The sequence below is a fragment of the Oryx dammah genome, unplaced genomic scaffold (assembly GCF_014754425.2).
Source record: "Oryx dammah isolate SB20612 unplaced genomic scaffold, SCBI_Odam_1.1 HiC_scaffold_24, whole genome shotgun sequence".
Taxonomy (NCBI): domain Eukaryota; kingdom Metazoa; phylum Chordata; class Mammalia; order Artiodactyla; family Bovidae; genus Oryx; species Oryx dammah.
Genome location: NW_024070208.1, coordinates 74,116,854 through 74,134,383, shown reverse-complemented (window position 1 = coordinate 74,134,383; position 17,530 = coordinate 74,116,854). Strand labels below are relative to the sequence as shown.

General features: G+C 41.9%; 1 protein-coding gene across 22 annotated transcripts in view; it reads left to right on the top strand.

Annotated features, from left to right (window-relative positions):
- DOCK9 (dedicator of cytokinesis 9) overlaps positions 1-17,530 on the top strand; it is a 282,181-nt gene that overhangs the window by 157,632 nt on the left and 107,019 nt on the right. For all 22 annotated transcript variants that reach the window (XM_040267373.1, XM_040267395.1, XM_040267374.1 and 19 more), the window contains exons 5-9: positions 1,104-1,173; positions 2,910-3,005; positions 3,972-4,106; positions 9,590-9,764; positions 10,678-10,745. In XM_040267373.1, coding sequence (XP_040123307.1) covers positions 1,104-1,173; positions 2,910-3,005; positions 3,972-4,106; positions 9,590-9,764; positions 10,678-10,745 — 544 coding nt within the window. The remainder of the gene's footprint in view (positions 1-1,103; positions 1,174-2,909; positions 3,006-3,971; positions 4,107-9,589; positions 9,765-10,677; positions 10,746-17,530) is intronic.

The window sequence follows — 17,530 nt, the reverse complement described above, 5'->3', positions numbered from 1 at the left end:
GTTCAGCCAACTTCCCAGTCTTTTCTTTTAAACCTCGGCTGAGAACACTCCCTTCCAGCATTGTCTTCTCCAGATGGCTCTGCTTCTTGCTTCTATATTTACCCAACACTCATCTGGGGCCTTGATTCTTCCCCTTTGATTGAATTCACCTATGGTTACTGATGGGCTTGTTCATGCTGTTCTCATGACTGAAAGAGAACAGACTGAGGGTATAGTATGTTTACTACATGATAATACTGTTGCTGCTGGTGGATTTTACCTCTGAGCATTAATAAGAGTTTCAATCATGTGATGAGCAGGAGGAGTTTGTGACAGTGACTTAAGAACATAGATTCTGTAGTCTGTGGCGTCATCTACTTCCTCTGCCCTCTGTAAGCCTCAGTGTCCTCATCTGTTAAGTGGTCTTAGCACCGGTTCCCACCATCTAAAGGACGAAGGGAAGTGCCAGATGTGAAGTGTAGCACAGTGCCTAGCATGTAATAGCTGGAACTGTTATTGTCCTCTTTTTATCATTAATACCATCATCATTAAGACTGCTCTGCAGTCACTTCAAAGGCAGTGACCTCATTTAAGCTTCATATTAAAGTTATTCTGCTGCTGCTGCTGCTAAGTCACTTTAGTCACGTCCAACTCTGTGCGAACCCATAGACGGCAGCCCACCAGGCTTCGCCGTCCCTGGGATTCTCCAGGCAAGAACACTGGAGTGGGTTGCCATTTCGTTCTTCAATGCATGAAAGTGAAAAGAGAAAGTGAAGTCGCTCAGTCGTGTCAGACTGTTCACGACCCCATGGACTGCAGCCTACCAGGCTCCTCTGTCCATGGGATTTTCCAGGCAAGAGTACTGGAGTGGGGTGCCATTGCCTTCTTCTCCACGTCTTTATTTCTTTGTACACATTACCATTATTAATACGCCTAACTCCCAGCAAGCTATGCCATCTTGTCTGTATAGCTTTTGGGAGCAATGTCGTCAGTTGTTTCCATTCTTCAGCCGAGTGGGCCAGCTTTGGATTTGTTAAAGGCTTGTTCCTCTGATGTGGGAAGAAATGTGGCATCTCTTCATAGACTAGGTAATTATAAAACAAGTTTCTTTCTTCTTTTTAAAGCAAAATGGCCAAGTTTGATAAACTTCCAGTTCATGTCTATGAAGTGGACGAGGAGGTCGACAAAGATGAGGTAGGATTGCTCGCTTATGGATTTAAAAATCGACTTAGTTCACATTTAGACGATTTATTGGAAAATTACCAACGTGTATCCAAAACAGGAATTGGAATGTTTCTTGAAACAGGGGAAGAATTTTTTTTAAATGTCTTGTTTGATTGAAATAATGGTCTCTGTTTCAACTGGACTGCATAGCATTGCCTGTTCCTCTGGTCCTTGTTTATTTGTTCTGAGATGGTTTTCAAAGGCAAGATTTGGCTACCCTGTTAAAAAGATCAAGATAACTTAGATCCCAGGTTTAGGTTGTTTTTCAAGGGATATTTGACACAAACTGGCAGCCAGTAGGTTTTAAATGGCTGTTTCTTCAGGGAGAGCTTTGAGTGAAGTAAATGGGACCCAGAAGCTCTGATTTTCACAAGCCCACTTTCCCTACTGTTGGAGGATGGATGATGACTAGGCATGTGTAAAGGATGCTGAGTTGGGGCCCTAAGTGTATTGCGTGCACCTAGCAAGGAAAACCTAGTACAAAAGTTAGTACCGCCTGTCCCTGCTTTTCTTCTTCTCCCCTCCTCAGCTCAATGTGGGCGTTAATAATGTGCACAGCAGCAAAGTATTTCAGAAACCACTTTAGAAGTATTCTGGGAAGAGTCAGTGGTCATTCGAAATGAAAAACAAGATATTAAAACCTTGGTGTGAATTAATAGTGAGAGGAGGACTGATTGAAATAACATGTAAGGGCACACAGCAAACTGTGAAATCCTAGGCAGGTGAGTTGTTTCTATTATTGCAGATATAATGGCAGCAGTAAAATCACCAAGACTAAAATTGAGGTGATCTCAGACAAAGTATAAGATGGGTCCTTCTGCATTTATCTACTGGATTGTAGAAATAGAGATCATAATTAGACTAGTGCTTAGGAGGTGTGAGCTGGGTGACTGACACTGTGTGGCCCTCTCTTCCTAAAGTTCCTACTGAAGTGTGTATTGGGCCCAGCCTTAAAGGGGAAAAGGCATCACCAGGGGGTGATCTCAGAGAATAAGGAAGGGGCCCAGATCAGCATGTCATGGAAAGTTTGTGTATTTGTGTGTGTGTGTGTGTGTGTGTGTGTGTATTTCATGTCTGCTTATTGTATGTACAAATGTATACCTGACCTATTTTTTGCAGCATCTGGCCAGCCCATGCCCTTTTAAACCCAGATCTCAGAGTTGGGGTCAGAACTTGAAGAAACAAGTTTTATTAACTTTTCTAGCTGTGGCTCTTCACTTCTCTCTCTCCCTGCTGTGTTCTCGCCTCTCTTTCCCTCTTTTCTATTGCCCCAGCATTTTATCTCTCCTTTCTCTATTGCCTCATATTTCCTTCCTTTCTTATTCACCTTTCCCTGAACTAAGCCTCTGGGAAGTTTTCCAGGAATTTGCTTTTGTCTTCCAACTGTAGGGGAGTGTAATGTGAAAACATTTTTCATGAAACTGGGCGAGACCTTACAGCTTGAGTGGTCGAGTATGGTATGTACTTTCTGTGGCTCATTAAACACTTAAAAATGAAACAACTTGGACTGGAGCAAGCTTTGCTTTTTAATGGACTGGAGTTTGCAGAAATTTAGGCTTGTCCCCCTTATTTACTGGTAAGTGAACTTAGTAGGTATAAGTGCCAGGCGGTTTCCAGTAAAGCAGTGAGGGGCCACCTGGCATGAATTGAACGGATCTGCCATCAGTGATAATGGGAGATTGACTGGTGGTGTCCTTCTCTCCTAGGATGCCGCCTCCCTCGGCTCTCAGAAGGGTGGGATCACCAAGCACGGCTGGCTATACAAAGGCAACATGAACAGTGCAATAAGCGTGACCATGAGGGTAAGGAGGCCCATCACCCTGCTCTCACTTGATTAAGCCCTTTCTGCTGTAGGTCTTGGAATGATGCTCAAGATGAATGGGTATGCTGTTCTTCCCAACAAAAGTGACATTGTCCGGTTAATTAGATGCTTCCCTGGTGATCAGTGATCGACCCTCACTGGTACAGTTTCCACCCCCTCCACTTGTCACCCTCCGACCACCAGTGTGACAAGATTATTGGGAGGCTGGTGTGAAGGTGCAGTCGCCATATAGCCTTTCTTTCTCTGTGTTGATTACAGAAGGGGTACTCAGTACCTTGCAGAGCATCACCAAGGGGCTACACCTAAGCAATTTTGCTTTCCTGCAACAAAATCAAGAAAAGTGGAAATCAACGACTAAAGGGAATATGGTTAAGTTGGAAAGGAGGCTGCCAAGAGAAAAGTAAAACTAGTGTAAAAACTATCCAGGAGAGAAGTAGGAGCAGAGAAAGACCAGAATTGATAGTAAAGAGAAGCAATGGAAAGGAGGTGGGATGGGCAGGAGAGATAAAATTAAATCAGGGGAAATGCTCACTGTCGTAACCCTGAGGCTGAAAAGTCATCCAGTATTGTGAGGCCGAGAACACTTTCTACTCTGAGCGAGAAACCCTGGGGATTTGAGAAAGTTTCCATCCTTTCCAGCTGCATCCAAAATCAGAACTCACTGCCCCGATTCTAGGTGGTTATGTAAAAAATCTCTGATTCTCTGGGTGAGAAAAATGACCCAGGAATGTTAAGTGAACCAGCCCCTCAGAATTTAAATCCAGGGAAATTATTAGATGCGATGGAGAGTCTTAACTCACTCAGCTACCTGGGCGCTGGCAAGAAAGAGATTTGTTTTGGAGAGAACTGAAATGGTTTTTACGTCAGGGCATCATTGTGAGTTATTGAGAGAGACTGTGGCTCCTTTCATTTTGAAACAATCACGGTGTGTGTATTTTTCTCTCAGTCATTTAAAAGACGATTTTTCCACCTGATTCAACTTGGTGATGGGTCCTACAATTTGAATTTTTATAAAGATGAAAAGATCTCCAAGGAACCAAAAGGATCAATATTTCTCGACTCCTGTATGGGTGTGGTTCAGGTAAATATGAAACAAGTTTTATCATTGAGTTTTCTCATTTGTAAAAATACTGTCTATGAATTAGCAGATTTAAGCAAACACTTCCAAAAATGGCTATATTTGTGGTAGAAATATAATGGCAGATGTAAAAATTGAGTTTGTTTTTCATCAGTTTAGAAGACAGTGGGTGTGAGACAGGCAGAATTATGTTGTAGGAGGCCCGAGTGCTCTGGCAAATGTTTTTCTTCTTAAAACCTGGCTCATCTACTTTTTAACTGTGTGACCTTGGACCAGCTATTGACTGAAGTTTGTTCATATGCAAAATTCAAATAATGATAATATTTCCTTAATAGGGTAAAAAAGTTAAAGGATTGGATGAATTAACTTGGAAATATTCAGGACAGTTCTTAGAATCTCAGTGATGACTTTTATCATCATAATACCCATGGCAGAGTAGTATATATTGATCAAGAGATTGGGTTTCAGGTGCAGACTGAGTTCATATCCCCATTCTACCACTGACCAGCTCTGTAACCTTGGAGATATGATTTAACTTCTCTGCACCTCAGTTTCCTCATTTTTTAAATGGGGCTAGTGATAGCACTGAATGTGGTTATGGAGAGAATTAATCAATACATGTAAAGAGCTTAGAACAGTGCTGGTACTTGGTAAGCATTCAGCCAATATTAGGTATTTTTGTTGCCATAAGTGCTGTTACAGTTGTAGAGTGAATCTTAAATGTTATTTTAATTATACATAATAGATGGCACTAGTGGTAAAGAACCGCCTGCCAGTGCATGAGATGTAAGAGACATGGGTTCAATCCCTGGGTCAGGAAGGTGCCCTGGTGAAGGACATGGAAACCCGCTCCAGTATATTTGCCTGGAAAATCCCATAGACAGAGGAGCCTGGTGGGTTACAGTCCATAGGGTCACAGACTGGAGTGACTTAGCACGTATGCAGTATGTAAGCATGTTAATATTATAGAAGATTAGACAGTACATACAGGTAGTGCAGAAGTCCCTGTCGGCCCCCATCTTTCCCTTTCTCAAAGAGCTGCTGTTAACAGTTGGATGTGGCTCCTTCCATACCTGTGTGGAATTGCCTTTGAAAGCAGGTTGGCAGTTTCTCCATCTGCACGTTCATATGTCCATCCACTTATCCCCTCCCCTCCCATTTCCCAGGAAGATCTAAGGTAGCAATTTACAAGGATACCAAAAATATAGGATATTATAAATTTAAAGTGGGTGTGAAAGGTGAACCAGGAGTCAGAGTAGGGAAGAGACGAGGTGGGATTAGTTTGAGGGAAAAGCATATATTTTAAAGAACTAATGCCTGCTATGGGTGGGTGACACACCGGCTCTGCGCTTTCTAGCTCAGAGACCCATTTGGTTGCACAGTGTCTGTAGAAACAAACAGAAGCTGCCCGAGTAATCTCAGAATGAAGTCCATTCAGACATTTCTCTTGGGGTCCCTCATACAGAGAGCACTGTGTGCTTAATGAACAATCTCCTTGACGACTCCTCACAATAGACGCAGTCACCGTAATCAGAGGATGCTTCCTTAAAATGAGTCAGTATCTGCTGATGACATCGGCCCAAAGCTCGGTCCTTTAAGAAGGGTTGTTTTGTGGGGCCAGTGTAACTAAGGTTAGAGACACAGCTCTCTGGTTTGGCCCTTGCTTATGTATTCACATGTTTATTTAGAATTAAATTTTGTTTTCATCCAAAATAGTATGTTCATTTGGTTTAAATGTCAGAGCACAGAGAGGAAGCACTAAAGCTGCCTTCCTGCTAGCATCACCCTCACTTTGTCTACTCTCCACTCCCTGAAATGATCATTTTCAACTTTTCCCACTATTTTTAAATTTTTTCTGGGCTCTATGTCCATATTGCTAGATAAGGAATGTTTGCTTCTCTTTTTTCATCAACTGTGGATGTTATGTGATGCTAGGGAGGATTTCAGCTCCTGCAGCCCTCCTTCCTGCTCTAATCTGAACCAGTTCAGATTGGATGGTGACTCTGTACAGTCACCATCCTGGAAATTCCCTTTGCCTTCCTCCCTGTGTCAGAGTCCCTGTTTTCAGGATCCTGTGTCATCTTCTTTCACCCTTTGCTTTCTTACTTGAGAGGAACACATCCTCCAATTGCTTCCTGGGAAATTATTCATAGGATCTTAGTTTTTTGAGTTAGTCTGTCTACAGACACCTGTAGTTTTGCATTCATACTTGATTGACAGTTTGGCTGGGTATCAAAATCCAAGGTGAAATTTACCTTAGACATTGAAGATCTTCCATTGTCTTCTAGGTGCTAGTGTTATTTTTGGAGTCTGATGCCATTCTATTCCCTATTGATCTTCTCTTTATCCCTTATGGATGGTAACCTGAAGTTTAGCTTATTGTGTCTTGACTTTGTTTGTTTGGTTTTTTTTTTTAGTAGCTTTTTTGGTGAAGCATAACATATAAATAGAAACCACACAATGAATGTGTTGTTACTAAGTTCGGGTCTCTGTTGTCTGTGTGTGCTAAGAACTCTGTTCTTATTCTGGAGACTCTGTCCTGCATGTTCTGTTTACCTACATCTTGTGAACTCTGGGCAGTCTCTTCAGTCAGCAAACTGTTGGACTGTGTTCAGGCTCACCTTTCTGGGTCCAGGCAGAGAGCTAAGGTGCTGATAGGGCTCATCTCATTCATTTCCTTTCTATCGGGGATCGTAGGGCTGCACTGATGGTTGCAAAATATCTGGAAACAGTTGTTTCATCTCTTTTGCCCAGTTTTCTAGTAGTTAATGATGGGAGAAGAAGTCCAGACTTTGTTGTTTCATCACAGTGAGCATGGAAGTTAGGGGTCCAGATGGGTCCAGATTCAGATGGCTGCAGGTGCCAAACCAATAAGTTAGGTGGAAGAAGAGGTGTGCTTGTAAAGCAATGGGGAATGCTGGGGACTCTGACAAACTGGAACACAAGGGCTCCCTTCAATGGGGAGCTGATGCTGCTGGTGGCCCTGCCAGCTCAAGGCTGCTAGATCATCTGAGTTTTTTTTTTAGGAAAACCAGAAATACAAAATTTTAGTTAAATCCTGGTCTTTTAAATTACTGATGGTTACAACAACAGCAGAAACCCACAAACACTGTGCAGGACTGAAATTTAAAAAGGGAGTGGAATACAGGAAAGTGTACCTAGACCCTAGGTCGAGATGACAGCACCACTTAATGTCTGCTGAAAATTATTTTTGCATCAACAGATAATTGACCCCATGGTGCTCTCAGCTTGTGACCCAGCCTCAGCTGAAAGCTGCCACTATGTAAACCAAATTATATCAAGGAATGTTTATTCACCGCATAAAGGGAGGCATACCAGAGTGCATTATCAATGACAGTGAAGTAGCTTCTTGTGTGGGATTCCCAAGTGGAAGTTTCATTTGTATTCTTAAGCTGAGAGACCTTTTCAGTTAGATTTTAGTTGAATTTTCTATCACTGACTTTAAAAAAAAAAATGTTTAAAGCAAAACTATATATAATTGGTAACATCATGTGGAAAGTAGAAATAATTACTTTTGTTTTATAAGATAGTTGTGATGCCTGTCTTCAGCAGAGTATTTAGATGGTCTTCAGTCCAGAGTCAACACATAGATGGTTTGCAGTAAAGCATTCCTGATCATTTTGTCTCTGGAGCATATTTCAGACTCTATGGTTCTGAACTCAGTGGCTATCACTTCCTTTATATTCTTTTTGCAGGTGTGGTGGATGGCATTTTGCATTTAATGAATTGTATCTAAGGCTTCAAAATTTTTAAATCATTTGTTTCTATCTCCATATCTGTTTGTAAGCTAATCACCAAAATTAATGGCTTAAGTGTTACAGGTTTGTTTTTTTCCCCTAATATTGCTTTTGGACATTGTAAAAAAGTTAGTTGATCAGTGCTGTGAGTTCAAAGAAATGCCTAAACTAAAATTTAAAAACAGACCCGAAATGAATCTTGAGCCCCTATTTTAGGACCTTGAAGTTGATTACACTTATTTTGTGGAGAATGAGGCTCAAAGAGAGGAATAACTGGGAATCAAGACCTGCTCCTAGCCCCACGTTTACCATATTTTTCTAATAAGAAGTGCATGAGGAGTGCTGAGAACTCCCTTCACACCTGCCTTCGACCCCTCCTCTGACGCTTGCTGTGAAGTGTGCCCATGGCATGGTGGTCCACATGCTCCTCAGGAGCAGCTGTCTCCTGAAAACCATGCTGTGGAGGACTCAGAGCCACCTTTGGGAGGCCACCCTGTCTCTGAGACCTTCACTGAGGCCCCCCAGGGCCAGCGGCTAACCAGCCAGCATTTTAATGAGTGAGCTGTCTGCCTGGCCCCCGCACGTAGGTGGCACTGTGTGACGTCACATCCCTCACCCTGTCCTCGCCAGGAGTCTTGTGTCATACTCCTCGGAGCTGAACCTCTGTCTAGTGCAGGCCCCAGGGTGATTGTACCCCCAGGGGAAGATTGATATTATCTGGAGGCAAGTTTGTATTGTCACAGCTGGGGGGTATGCTACTAGCATCTGGGGGTAAGGCCAGGCTGCTTCCACACAGGCTGCGGGGCCCAGGACCATTCCCGTTAACAGAGGGCCCAGGAGTCAGCAGTGCCCAGATGCAGAAACCCTGGTCTCCCAGCACATTCATCCTTTGAATACAGTGCACGTGGATTACGGTTTTTATACTTTGGGCAGAAAAGCTGGGGGCATGAGGGAAGCTGGGGGAAGGGAGACCTGGTGTCTAAATACCTTCTGAGACTCGTAAGTGGTGAGAAAGTTCCAGGTAACGAAGTAAAACCTACTGCTAAATAATAGCAGTATTTAGTAGTGTTTGTCACTCAGTCATGTCCAACTCTTTGCAACCCTACAGACGGCAGCCCACCAGGCTCCTCTGTCCATAGGATTCTCCAGGCAAGAATACTGGGGTGGGTTGCCTTTCCCTTCTCCAAGGGGTCTTTCTGACCCAGGGATCGAACCTGGGTCTCCTGCTTTGCAGGCAGATTCTTTACCATCTGAGCCACCATGGATCCACTGATAATGGTTTGCTTTTAAAATGTAATACCACATATTACTTCATTTAAAAAAAAATAGGAGCTAGAGAAATTGAAAATTTTCAGTGAACTTTCATTCATTCAGATATTTTTCAAGGGCATATTACCTGCCAGGCAGTGTTCTAGAAACAGGGATGAAGGAGGGAAGAACAGAAATCTCTGCCCTGAGGAGCTCCCATTCCATTGGATGGGCCAGACAGCAAATAAGATAAATATGTAAAACCTGTAATGTGTCAGATGGGAAAATAAAGCCACGAAGAAGATAAATCAGGGAAGGTGGAGAATGATGAGGGCTGAAGGGGAAGGGGCTTGCTTTTTTAAATGACTCGATCTGAAATGCTGGTGAGATAGTACTCACCAGCAGACAATAAAGAGAAGAATTTTCAAGGGTGTCCCAATTCTTCTAAAATATGTTTCTTTCCCTCCTTCCCCCTTTCAGAACAACAAAGTCAGGCGTTTTGCTTTTGAGCTCAAGATGCAGGACAAAAGTAGTTACCTGTTGGCAGCAGACAGTGAAGTGGAGATGGAAGAGTGGATCACAATTCTGAACAAGATTCTCCAGCTCAACTTTGAAGCTGCGATGCAGGAAAAGCGGAATGGAGACTCTCATGAAGGTAAGCAGGTGTGGCTCTCTCCAGGTGTGCGAACGCTCCACTGTGTCTTCCGTTTCCCCAGAGGATGCAGGAAGTAGATTACTGACAGGTACATGGAGGTGGGACACACGTGAGCTCCTTACAGATGGGCTGTTGGCCTTACAGTAGGATGTCCTACGCTGACATCATTTGTGTAAGGAAATCGTGTAATGGGAAGAACCACAGCTTTGGAGACAGAAAGGAAGACCTGAATTCAAGTCCCAGCAATACCATTCGTCAGCTGTGACAGACCTCAGGCGAGCTCCCTGTTTTCAGAGCCTTGGTTTACTCACTTGTAAAGTAGGAATAAATACAGAACTTGCTGGTTGGTGGGAAGGTTAAGCAAGATAATGAATCTCAAGTGCCTGGCCGAGAGTCAGCACTTAAAATGCTAATTATGGTTTTTATTGTTATCATTAATCATATCCTTTGGAATTTTCAAGTCAGAGTTAGGATGGGCAGAAGCCACAGATCAAATCAGTGGGTGGGGAGATCTGGCTACGTTCTTGACAATTCAGGCCCTTGGACAGGTGATTCCCAGCCCTGCTGGCTGTGCCTTAGAAGAGCCTGGGAACCTTTAACAGATGCGCTTCCCTTTCTCCCCCCAGAGATTCTGTGTTAGTTGGCCCAGTGGGTGTGGCCACGTGGCCTGCTGTCCATAGCTAATGACAGTTCTGCTTAAACACTGCCCAGGCTGTTCCACCATCAAATATTCTGTGCTCACCCCTGGGCCTGGCATCAGCAGTTTTTAAAAGCCCTGAGGTGTTTCTGTTGGGTATCCAGATTGAAAACCACAGTGTTCCAGGCCACATAAGAGAAACAGCCTTCCTTTTCCTGTTTTAAATAAAATACATTCAACTACAGGTGACTTGGGTGTTCTCTTTTACTGTTTTAGATGATGAACAAAGCAAATTGGAAGGTTCTGGTTCCAGTTTAGATAGCTACCTGCCTGAACTTGCCAAGGTAACCTCATGTTAAATCTTCCACTCTTCATAGGATGGTGTTGAAATGCTTCACAAATACATGGTAGTGAACTACTAAACTCATGGTGCACTTACTGCTAATTTTTGACCATAGTCTTCGGTGAGGTAAAATACCGTTACTGACCCGAGTCGGGTTTCAGTTTGTTTTCCAGAAAGTGCCTTGTGACATATTCTTTTTTTGTTCTTCTTTGTTTTTCCTCCATGATATTTCATACCACATTACACATATTGAAGAAATAACCAAGATGCACAGGTGAATGTTTCCATGGTAACATGTCTGTGTTCACACGTATGCTCTCTTATTTAAGTTAATAGAGACAATTCCAAAGAGGATGGATCTGTATTACTAGTAATCTTGTTACTGAACCAAAAAGAGTTGCCTGAGTTATATGAATTGTTCCTGGGTCACTCTGAATGGAAGAACAAAATAGTTATACCTGTTTTTTTATATAATTTTGAGAAGCTCAGAAATTACCAAAAAGCACAGAGAAGATCGAAACATCCACATTCCCACCACCCAGATTCCACACCTGTTACTGTATTGTTCTTTCAGTTTCAATATCTTTTAAAGAAATAAAATATCCTTTATAGTTGAAATTCTTTCTTAAGCATCATCCTTACTCCATTCCCTTCTTCCCTTACAGCCTCATCTAGAGACAACCACTGTTATGGATTTTCTAGGGATACTTCCTTTTGTTTTTATCTTTACCATTATATCTATCATAATAATATACAGCTGTGTTTTGCATGTTTAAAATGTTATTTAAATGAATACGTAGTCTTCTGTACTTGCTTTTATTTTTAATTCAGCCTCATTTTTGAGATCCATCCAAGTTGGTATATAGATCGAATTCATACCCTTTATTGCATTGTGTAAGCATTTTATTTTAGCAGTTCTCTTATTTTCATTTTTTTTCTATTACAAACAATACTACAATGAATATCCTTGTACTTGTCTCCTTGTGTGCATCTATGAATGATTCTTTTTAAATGAGAGAAATATCTTTGTCTTCTTTGGCCCTTTATATTCTTACTCTGTTATTCCCTTTTTATTCTGTCTCTTTTTTTTGTGTGTGAGAATACAGTGAAATAGAGACCCTACACACCCACATCTTAAACACTGTAATAGAAAACATGGTTTATCTATATACCATTATAAATAGACTGGCATTCAACATTGACCTTTACTTTAAGACAACATAGCTGTTCTAAAATATAAAACTTACCTCCCTGGCTGGGACTTGAGAATATTGTTTTTCTTTGGAACTTGACTGTTACCAGAGTGTCTTTTTAGCACCTGCCTATTAAAGCTAATTTTAGTGCCACCATTGTAACCTTCTAGGCTAGAAGATTTTTGGCTTATGTGTTTGTTTTTTGTTATGAACTTCTGTGTACCATATTTACATTGAGATTTCTTTTTTGTTTCTGGATGTTTTGGGGTTTGTGATTTCTCAAAGCAAAATGTTTGTTCAAACAGATAATATATGCAGTTCAGTCTATAATTCAAAAAAGTAACTTTGTCCATTTAACTGGGTGAACACAGTGGACACCTAAGAGAAGGCTCATATTATTTGAGCTTTGTTTTTGTTGTAGTTCAGTCACTCAGTTGTGTCCAACTCTTTGCGACCCCATGGTCTGCAGCATGCCAGGCTTCCCCGTCCTTCACTGTCTCCCAGAGCTTGCTCAAACTCTTGTCCATTGAGTCAGTGATACCATCCAACCATCTCATCTTCTGTCGCCCCTTTCTCCTCTTGCCCTCAATCTTTTCTAATGACTCAGGGTCTTTTCTAATGACTCAGCTTTTCACATCAGGGGGCTAAAGTATTGGAGCTTCAGCTTCAGCATCAGTCCTTCCAGTGAATATTCAGGACTGATTTCCTTTAGGATGGACTGGTTTGATCTCCTTGCAGCCCAAAGGACTCCCAAGAGTCTTCTCCAACACCACAGTTCAAAAGCATCAATTCTTTGGTGCTTATCTTTCTTTATGGTACAGCTCTCACATCCATACATGACTACTGAAAAAACCATAGCTTTGACTTCATGGACCTCTGTTGGTAAAATAATGTCTCTGCTTTTTAATATGCTGACTAGGTTTGTCATAGCTTTTCTTTGAGCTTAATATTAAGTAGAAGTCTGTATTTTTCCTGTGAAGACATATAAAAGCTGTGCCTTCCTTTTTTCTCTTATTGACTACTGCTACCTGGACAGCATGATTTAGAATTCCTTGGTTGCCAGACTTAAAGGAGACATAGATCACATACATTTATTCTTTAAAGAGTATATTTATAAGATATATTTGAAGCTGTTTTCAAACAGTGGGTAACGACCAACTTAGCTGAAGCTGTTTTAATTGGTAAAAGGTAATTAAATTGGTTTTAACCTCCATTTCTCATTTATTTTTCATTTTAATGTTTTATTTATTTATTTTTTCTTTTAACTGAAGTAGGACTTACATAGAGTGACGTGCCCGGGCACTAAGTGTATAGCTTGCTGGATTTCACGTTGGCACACCCACAGAACCCCCACCCATGTCAACATTTAGAACATTTCCAGCACCTCAGCAGACTGTCTTATATCCTCCGTCTCAGCTGATACCCTTACCGTTTTGACCTCTATCACCATAGATTAGTTCTAACTCTTCTAGAACTTCCTAAAAATGGAAGCATATATACGTACTCTTTGTGGCAGGCTTCTTAAGCTCAACAGTATGTGACCCAGAATAAAAAAGTGGATAGAATTGCATAGAGAATACTAAAGTGCCCTGCCCTTAATAATGATAGATATTATTTAAGATACTATATATCATGCATATAAACATGTATATATGGAGAGAGAGAGAGAGAGTATGTGTGTGTGTGGTTGTGATATAAATGTATTTCTTACTTCAAGTCATGGTCGAAATCTAAAAAGTATAGCATAATAAGGGGCTTTAGCCAGACATCATGGAATGTGAAGTCAAGTGGGCCTTAGAAAGCATCACTACGAACAAAGCTAGTGGAGGTGATGGCATTCCAGTTGAGCTATTTCAGATCCTGAAAGATGATGCTGTGAAAGTGCTGCACTCAATATGCCAGCAAATTTGGAAAACTCAGCAGCGGCCACAGGACTGGAAAAGGTCAGTTTTCATTCCAATCCCAAAGAAAGGCAATGCAAAAGAATACTCAAACTACCACACAATTGCACTCATCTCACATGCTAGTAAAGGAATGCTCAAAATTCTCCAAGCCAGGCTTCAGCGATACGTGAACCGTGAGCTTCCAGATGTTCAAGCTGGTTTTAGAAAAGGCAGAGGAACCAGAGATCAAATTGCCAACATCTGCTGGATCATGGAAAAAGCAAGAGAATTCCAGAAAAACATCGATTTCTGCTTTATTGACTATGTCAAAGCCTTTGACTTTGTGGGTCACAATAAACTGCGGAAAATTCTGAGAGAGATGGGAATACCAGGCCACCTGACCTGCCTCTTGAGAAACCTGTATGCAGGTCAGGAAGCAACAGTTAGAACTGGACATGGAACAACAGACTGGTTCCAAATAGGAAAAGGAGTACGTCAAGGCTGTATATTGTCACCCTGCTTATTTAACTTCTATGCAGAGTACATCATGAGAAACTCTGGGCTGGAAGAAGCACAAGCTGGAATCAAGATTGCTGGGAGAAATATCAATAACCTCAGATATGTAGATGACACCACCCATATGGCAAAAAGTGAAGAAGAGCTAAAAAGCCTCTTGATGAAAGTGAAAGTGGAGAGTGAAAAAGTTGGTTTAAAGCTCAACATTCAGAAAACGAAGATCGTGGCATCTGGTCCCATCACTTCATGGGAAATAGATGTGGAAACAGTGTCAGACTTAATTTTTTGGGGCTCCAAAACCACTGCAGATGGTGATTGCAGCCATGAAATTAAAAGATGCTTACTCCTTGGAAGGAAAGCTATGACCAACATAGATAGCATATTAAAAAAGCAGAGACATTACTTTGCCAACAAAGGTCCATCTAGTCAAGGCTGTGGTTTTTCCAGTGGTCATGTATGGATGTGGGAGTTGGACTGTGAAGAAAGCTGAGCGCCGAAGAATTGTTGCTTTTGAACTGTGGTGTTGGAGAAGACTCTTGAGAGTCCCTTTGACTGCAAGGAGATCCAACCAGTCTATCCTAAGGGAGATAAGTCCTGGGTGTTCATTGGCAGGACTGATGCTGAAGCTGAAATTCCAATACTTTGGCTACCTCACGTGAAGAGTTGACTCATTGGAAAAGACCCTGATGCTAGGAGGGATTGGGGGCAGGAGGAGAAGGGGACGACAGAGGATGAGATGGCTGGATGGCATCACCAACTCAATGGACATGAGTTTCGGTAAACTCCGGGAGTTGATGATGGACAGGGAGGCCTGGCGTGCTGCGATTCATGGGGTCGGGAAGAGTCGGACATGACTGAGCGACTGAACTGATAAGGGGCTTAACTGTTGTTCCCCCTCCCCACCCGCCAGCCCACCTCATGCCAGCTCTCAAGTGTTCTAAAACCATTTTACTTAAAGAAGGTAGAAAAAGGCAGAAGGTAATTTTTCAAAGGGAAAAAGAAAAATTAAGCTGTGCCATCGCTCATCGGCATGCTGTGGCACAGCAGCTGACCCTGTGAGGCAGGTGTCTGTCAGCGAGGCCTCTTGTCCAGGCGCTTGCTTGGTGGCCAAATACAGTATGAGGGGCTCAGGCACCTGTGTGCCCGGCTCTCAGCCCCTCCATCATCCAGGGCCCCGAGTGTGAGTGGTTTTGACTGTTTCTAACTCCCTTCAGTGTTTCTGGAGCGGGGATCATCAGTACCTGTTAAGAAAGGAGGAAGGGTGATTGATCATTGGTTATCCTAATTTTAGAAGGAATGGATTCCAGAGCTTCAGAATCTGAGACTGAATCGGGGGAGGTGGGGAGCAAGGCTGGAGTCCCACAGCTGTATGAGAAGGGAGAGTTTAGTCAAGGGGATGAGGAAGTTAAGGGGTCAGTAGTGGGAAACGGTCCATGGGGAGGTCAGGTCACTGTTGAGCTGGATTGCAGAGAAAGGACTAGAACAATGGGGGCAGGCCAAGGTATAATTTAATGGCAGGCTCCTCAGCACAGCTCCTCTTTCTGCTTCATTCATCCTGTTGCCTCAGCTTTCGTTTTCTGCTGTGACTGAGACATAACCAAACAGGATGTGAGCGACAGGAAGTTGTTTTAGTACAAAAATAGTTGATATTTCATTGTGGAATGTAATGCAGGGGCCCTTGACATACAGTAGGAGTGATGTGGACTCAGGTTTGGGGCATATTTTGTATATTCCTGGCCCTTTTGTTGCTTGTACATGTAGTACTGGACATCTTCATTGTTTTCTGATGGGGCATACTGTGTATACCCTAAAACCTGTTCTTTTCCTTCTGTTGTCTAACACAGAACCAAATATTTGTTTGTTTTAAATGTACCAGCATTTAAAGTATTGAGTACATAGTCTTATAAACATGTTTATTAAATATACAAACTGTAGTTAAAGTTAGTTGATTGGTTTCTCCTCTGCAGTGTCAAGGGGTAATATGGTAAACCTGATTACTATTTATTTGATAAATATTTTTTTTCTGGTTACATTTATCTTAGGTAACATTGGAATGAATATGCACACACATATATATATCGTCTCCTGTGTAAAGATAGTATGAAGAAAACTCTCATTCTCCTTATATTTTCCTCCATAACTGTTCTATTTTTGTGTTCTTGCTGTACTCAAAAACAGCCGCTCAGTCTTAATTTGGTCTCCCCAAGTGGTTGGGAAAGAGAACCATTGTTTCATGCTCAACCAAAATTGCTCCCATCCTATTACTGTGTAACTTGTTTTTAGGGAATGAATTTACCTTCCTAGGTAAATTTTACACAGTTGAATGCAGACTAGAGTGTGGTGTTTCAGATTTTATAGTCTGACTGAGGTTCAGTAAGCATCAGGGTGCCAAGCTCACAAGTATTTGTTAGAAACCAAAGAATTTCAGACACCTTCTCTGAGTTTTTAAACCACATTGTAATAAATGCTTCCTTCCCTGTATCCTAGTCCAGAAAACTATGTCATTGTGTTACGACACAAAGGAATTGGCTAGGGTCGTGTTTGTGAGGTCAGCTGGCATTCCATTCCTTGGGCTTCCTTATCTAGAATGTTTTATTGCAGCTTTGTGTCACAGAGGGTGCGATAGTAGTCCCAGGGAGTTAAATATCAGGGAAGTAGTAGAAACAAATCATGACAGCTCTGTAAATTAAAAAGTATATATTCTGACTTCAAAGGATTTTGCAAATCCTATTTCCTATTTCCAACCCATTGTGTTTGAATGAGCCAACAGTCAGAATATTTTTCTGATGACTCACCCTCAAAGTACGATGCTCTGGCCTCCTATTGTTTTACCTGCTCAGAGGTAAACTTAAGCTGTTCAGTTCAGTTCAGTTCAGTCATTCAGTCATGTCCAACTCTGTGACCCTATGGACTGCAGCACACCGGGCCTAAACTCTGCAGTAGTTCTTCTGGGAATTCTTAAATGGATGGTTCATAACTGAAGAAAGGAAGAAACCATTGTCAGAGTGCATCATTAGTGATTAAACTTGGGCTTTACAGGAGTGGGTGGAATGGCTTTTGTTTTAGACAATTCATTCTCTTCGTGATTTCTGAGAAGTGTCAGTTTTTACAGAGAATGGCTCTGCCGTTACTTTTCTTTCTCCATTTTCCTCTCGGTTTCCTGTACATGGAACCCAAGTATCAGACGGACAGTG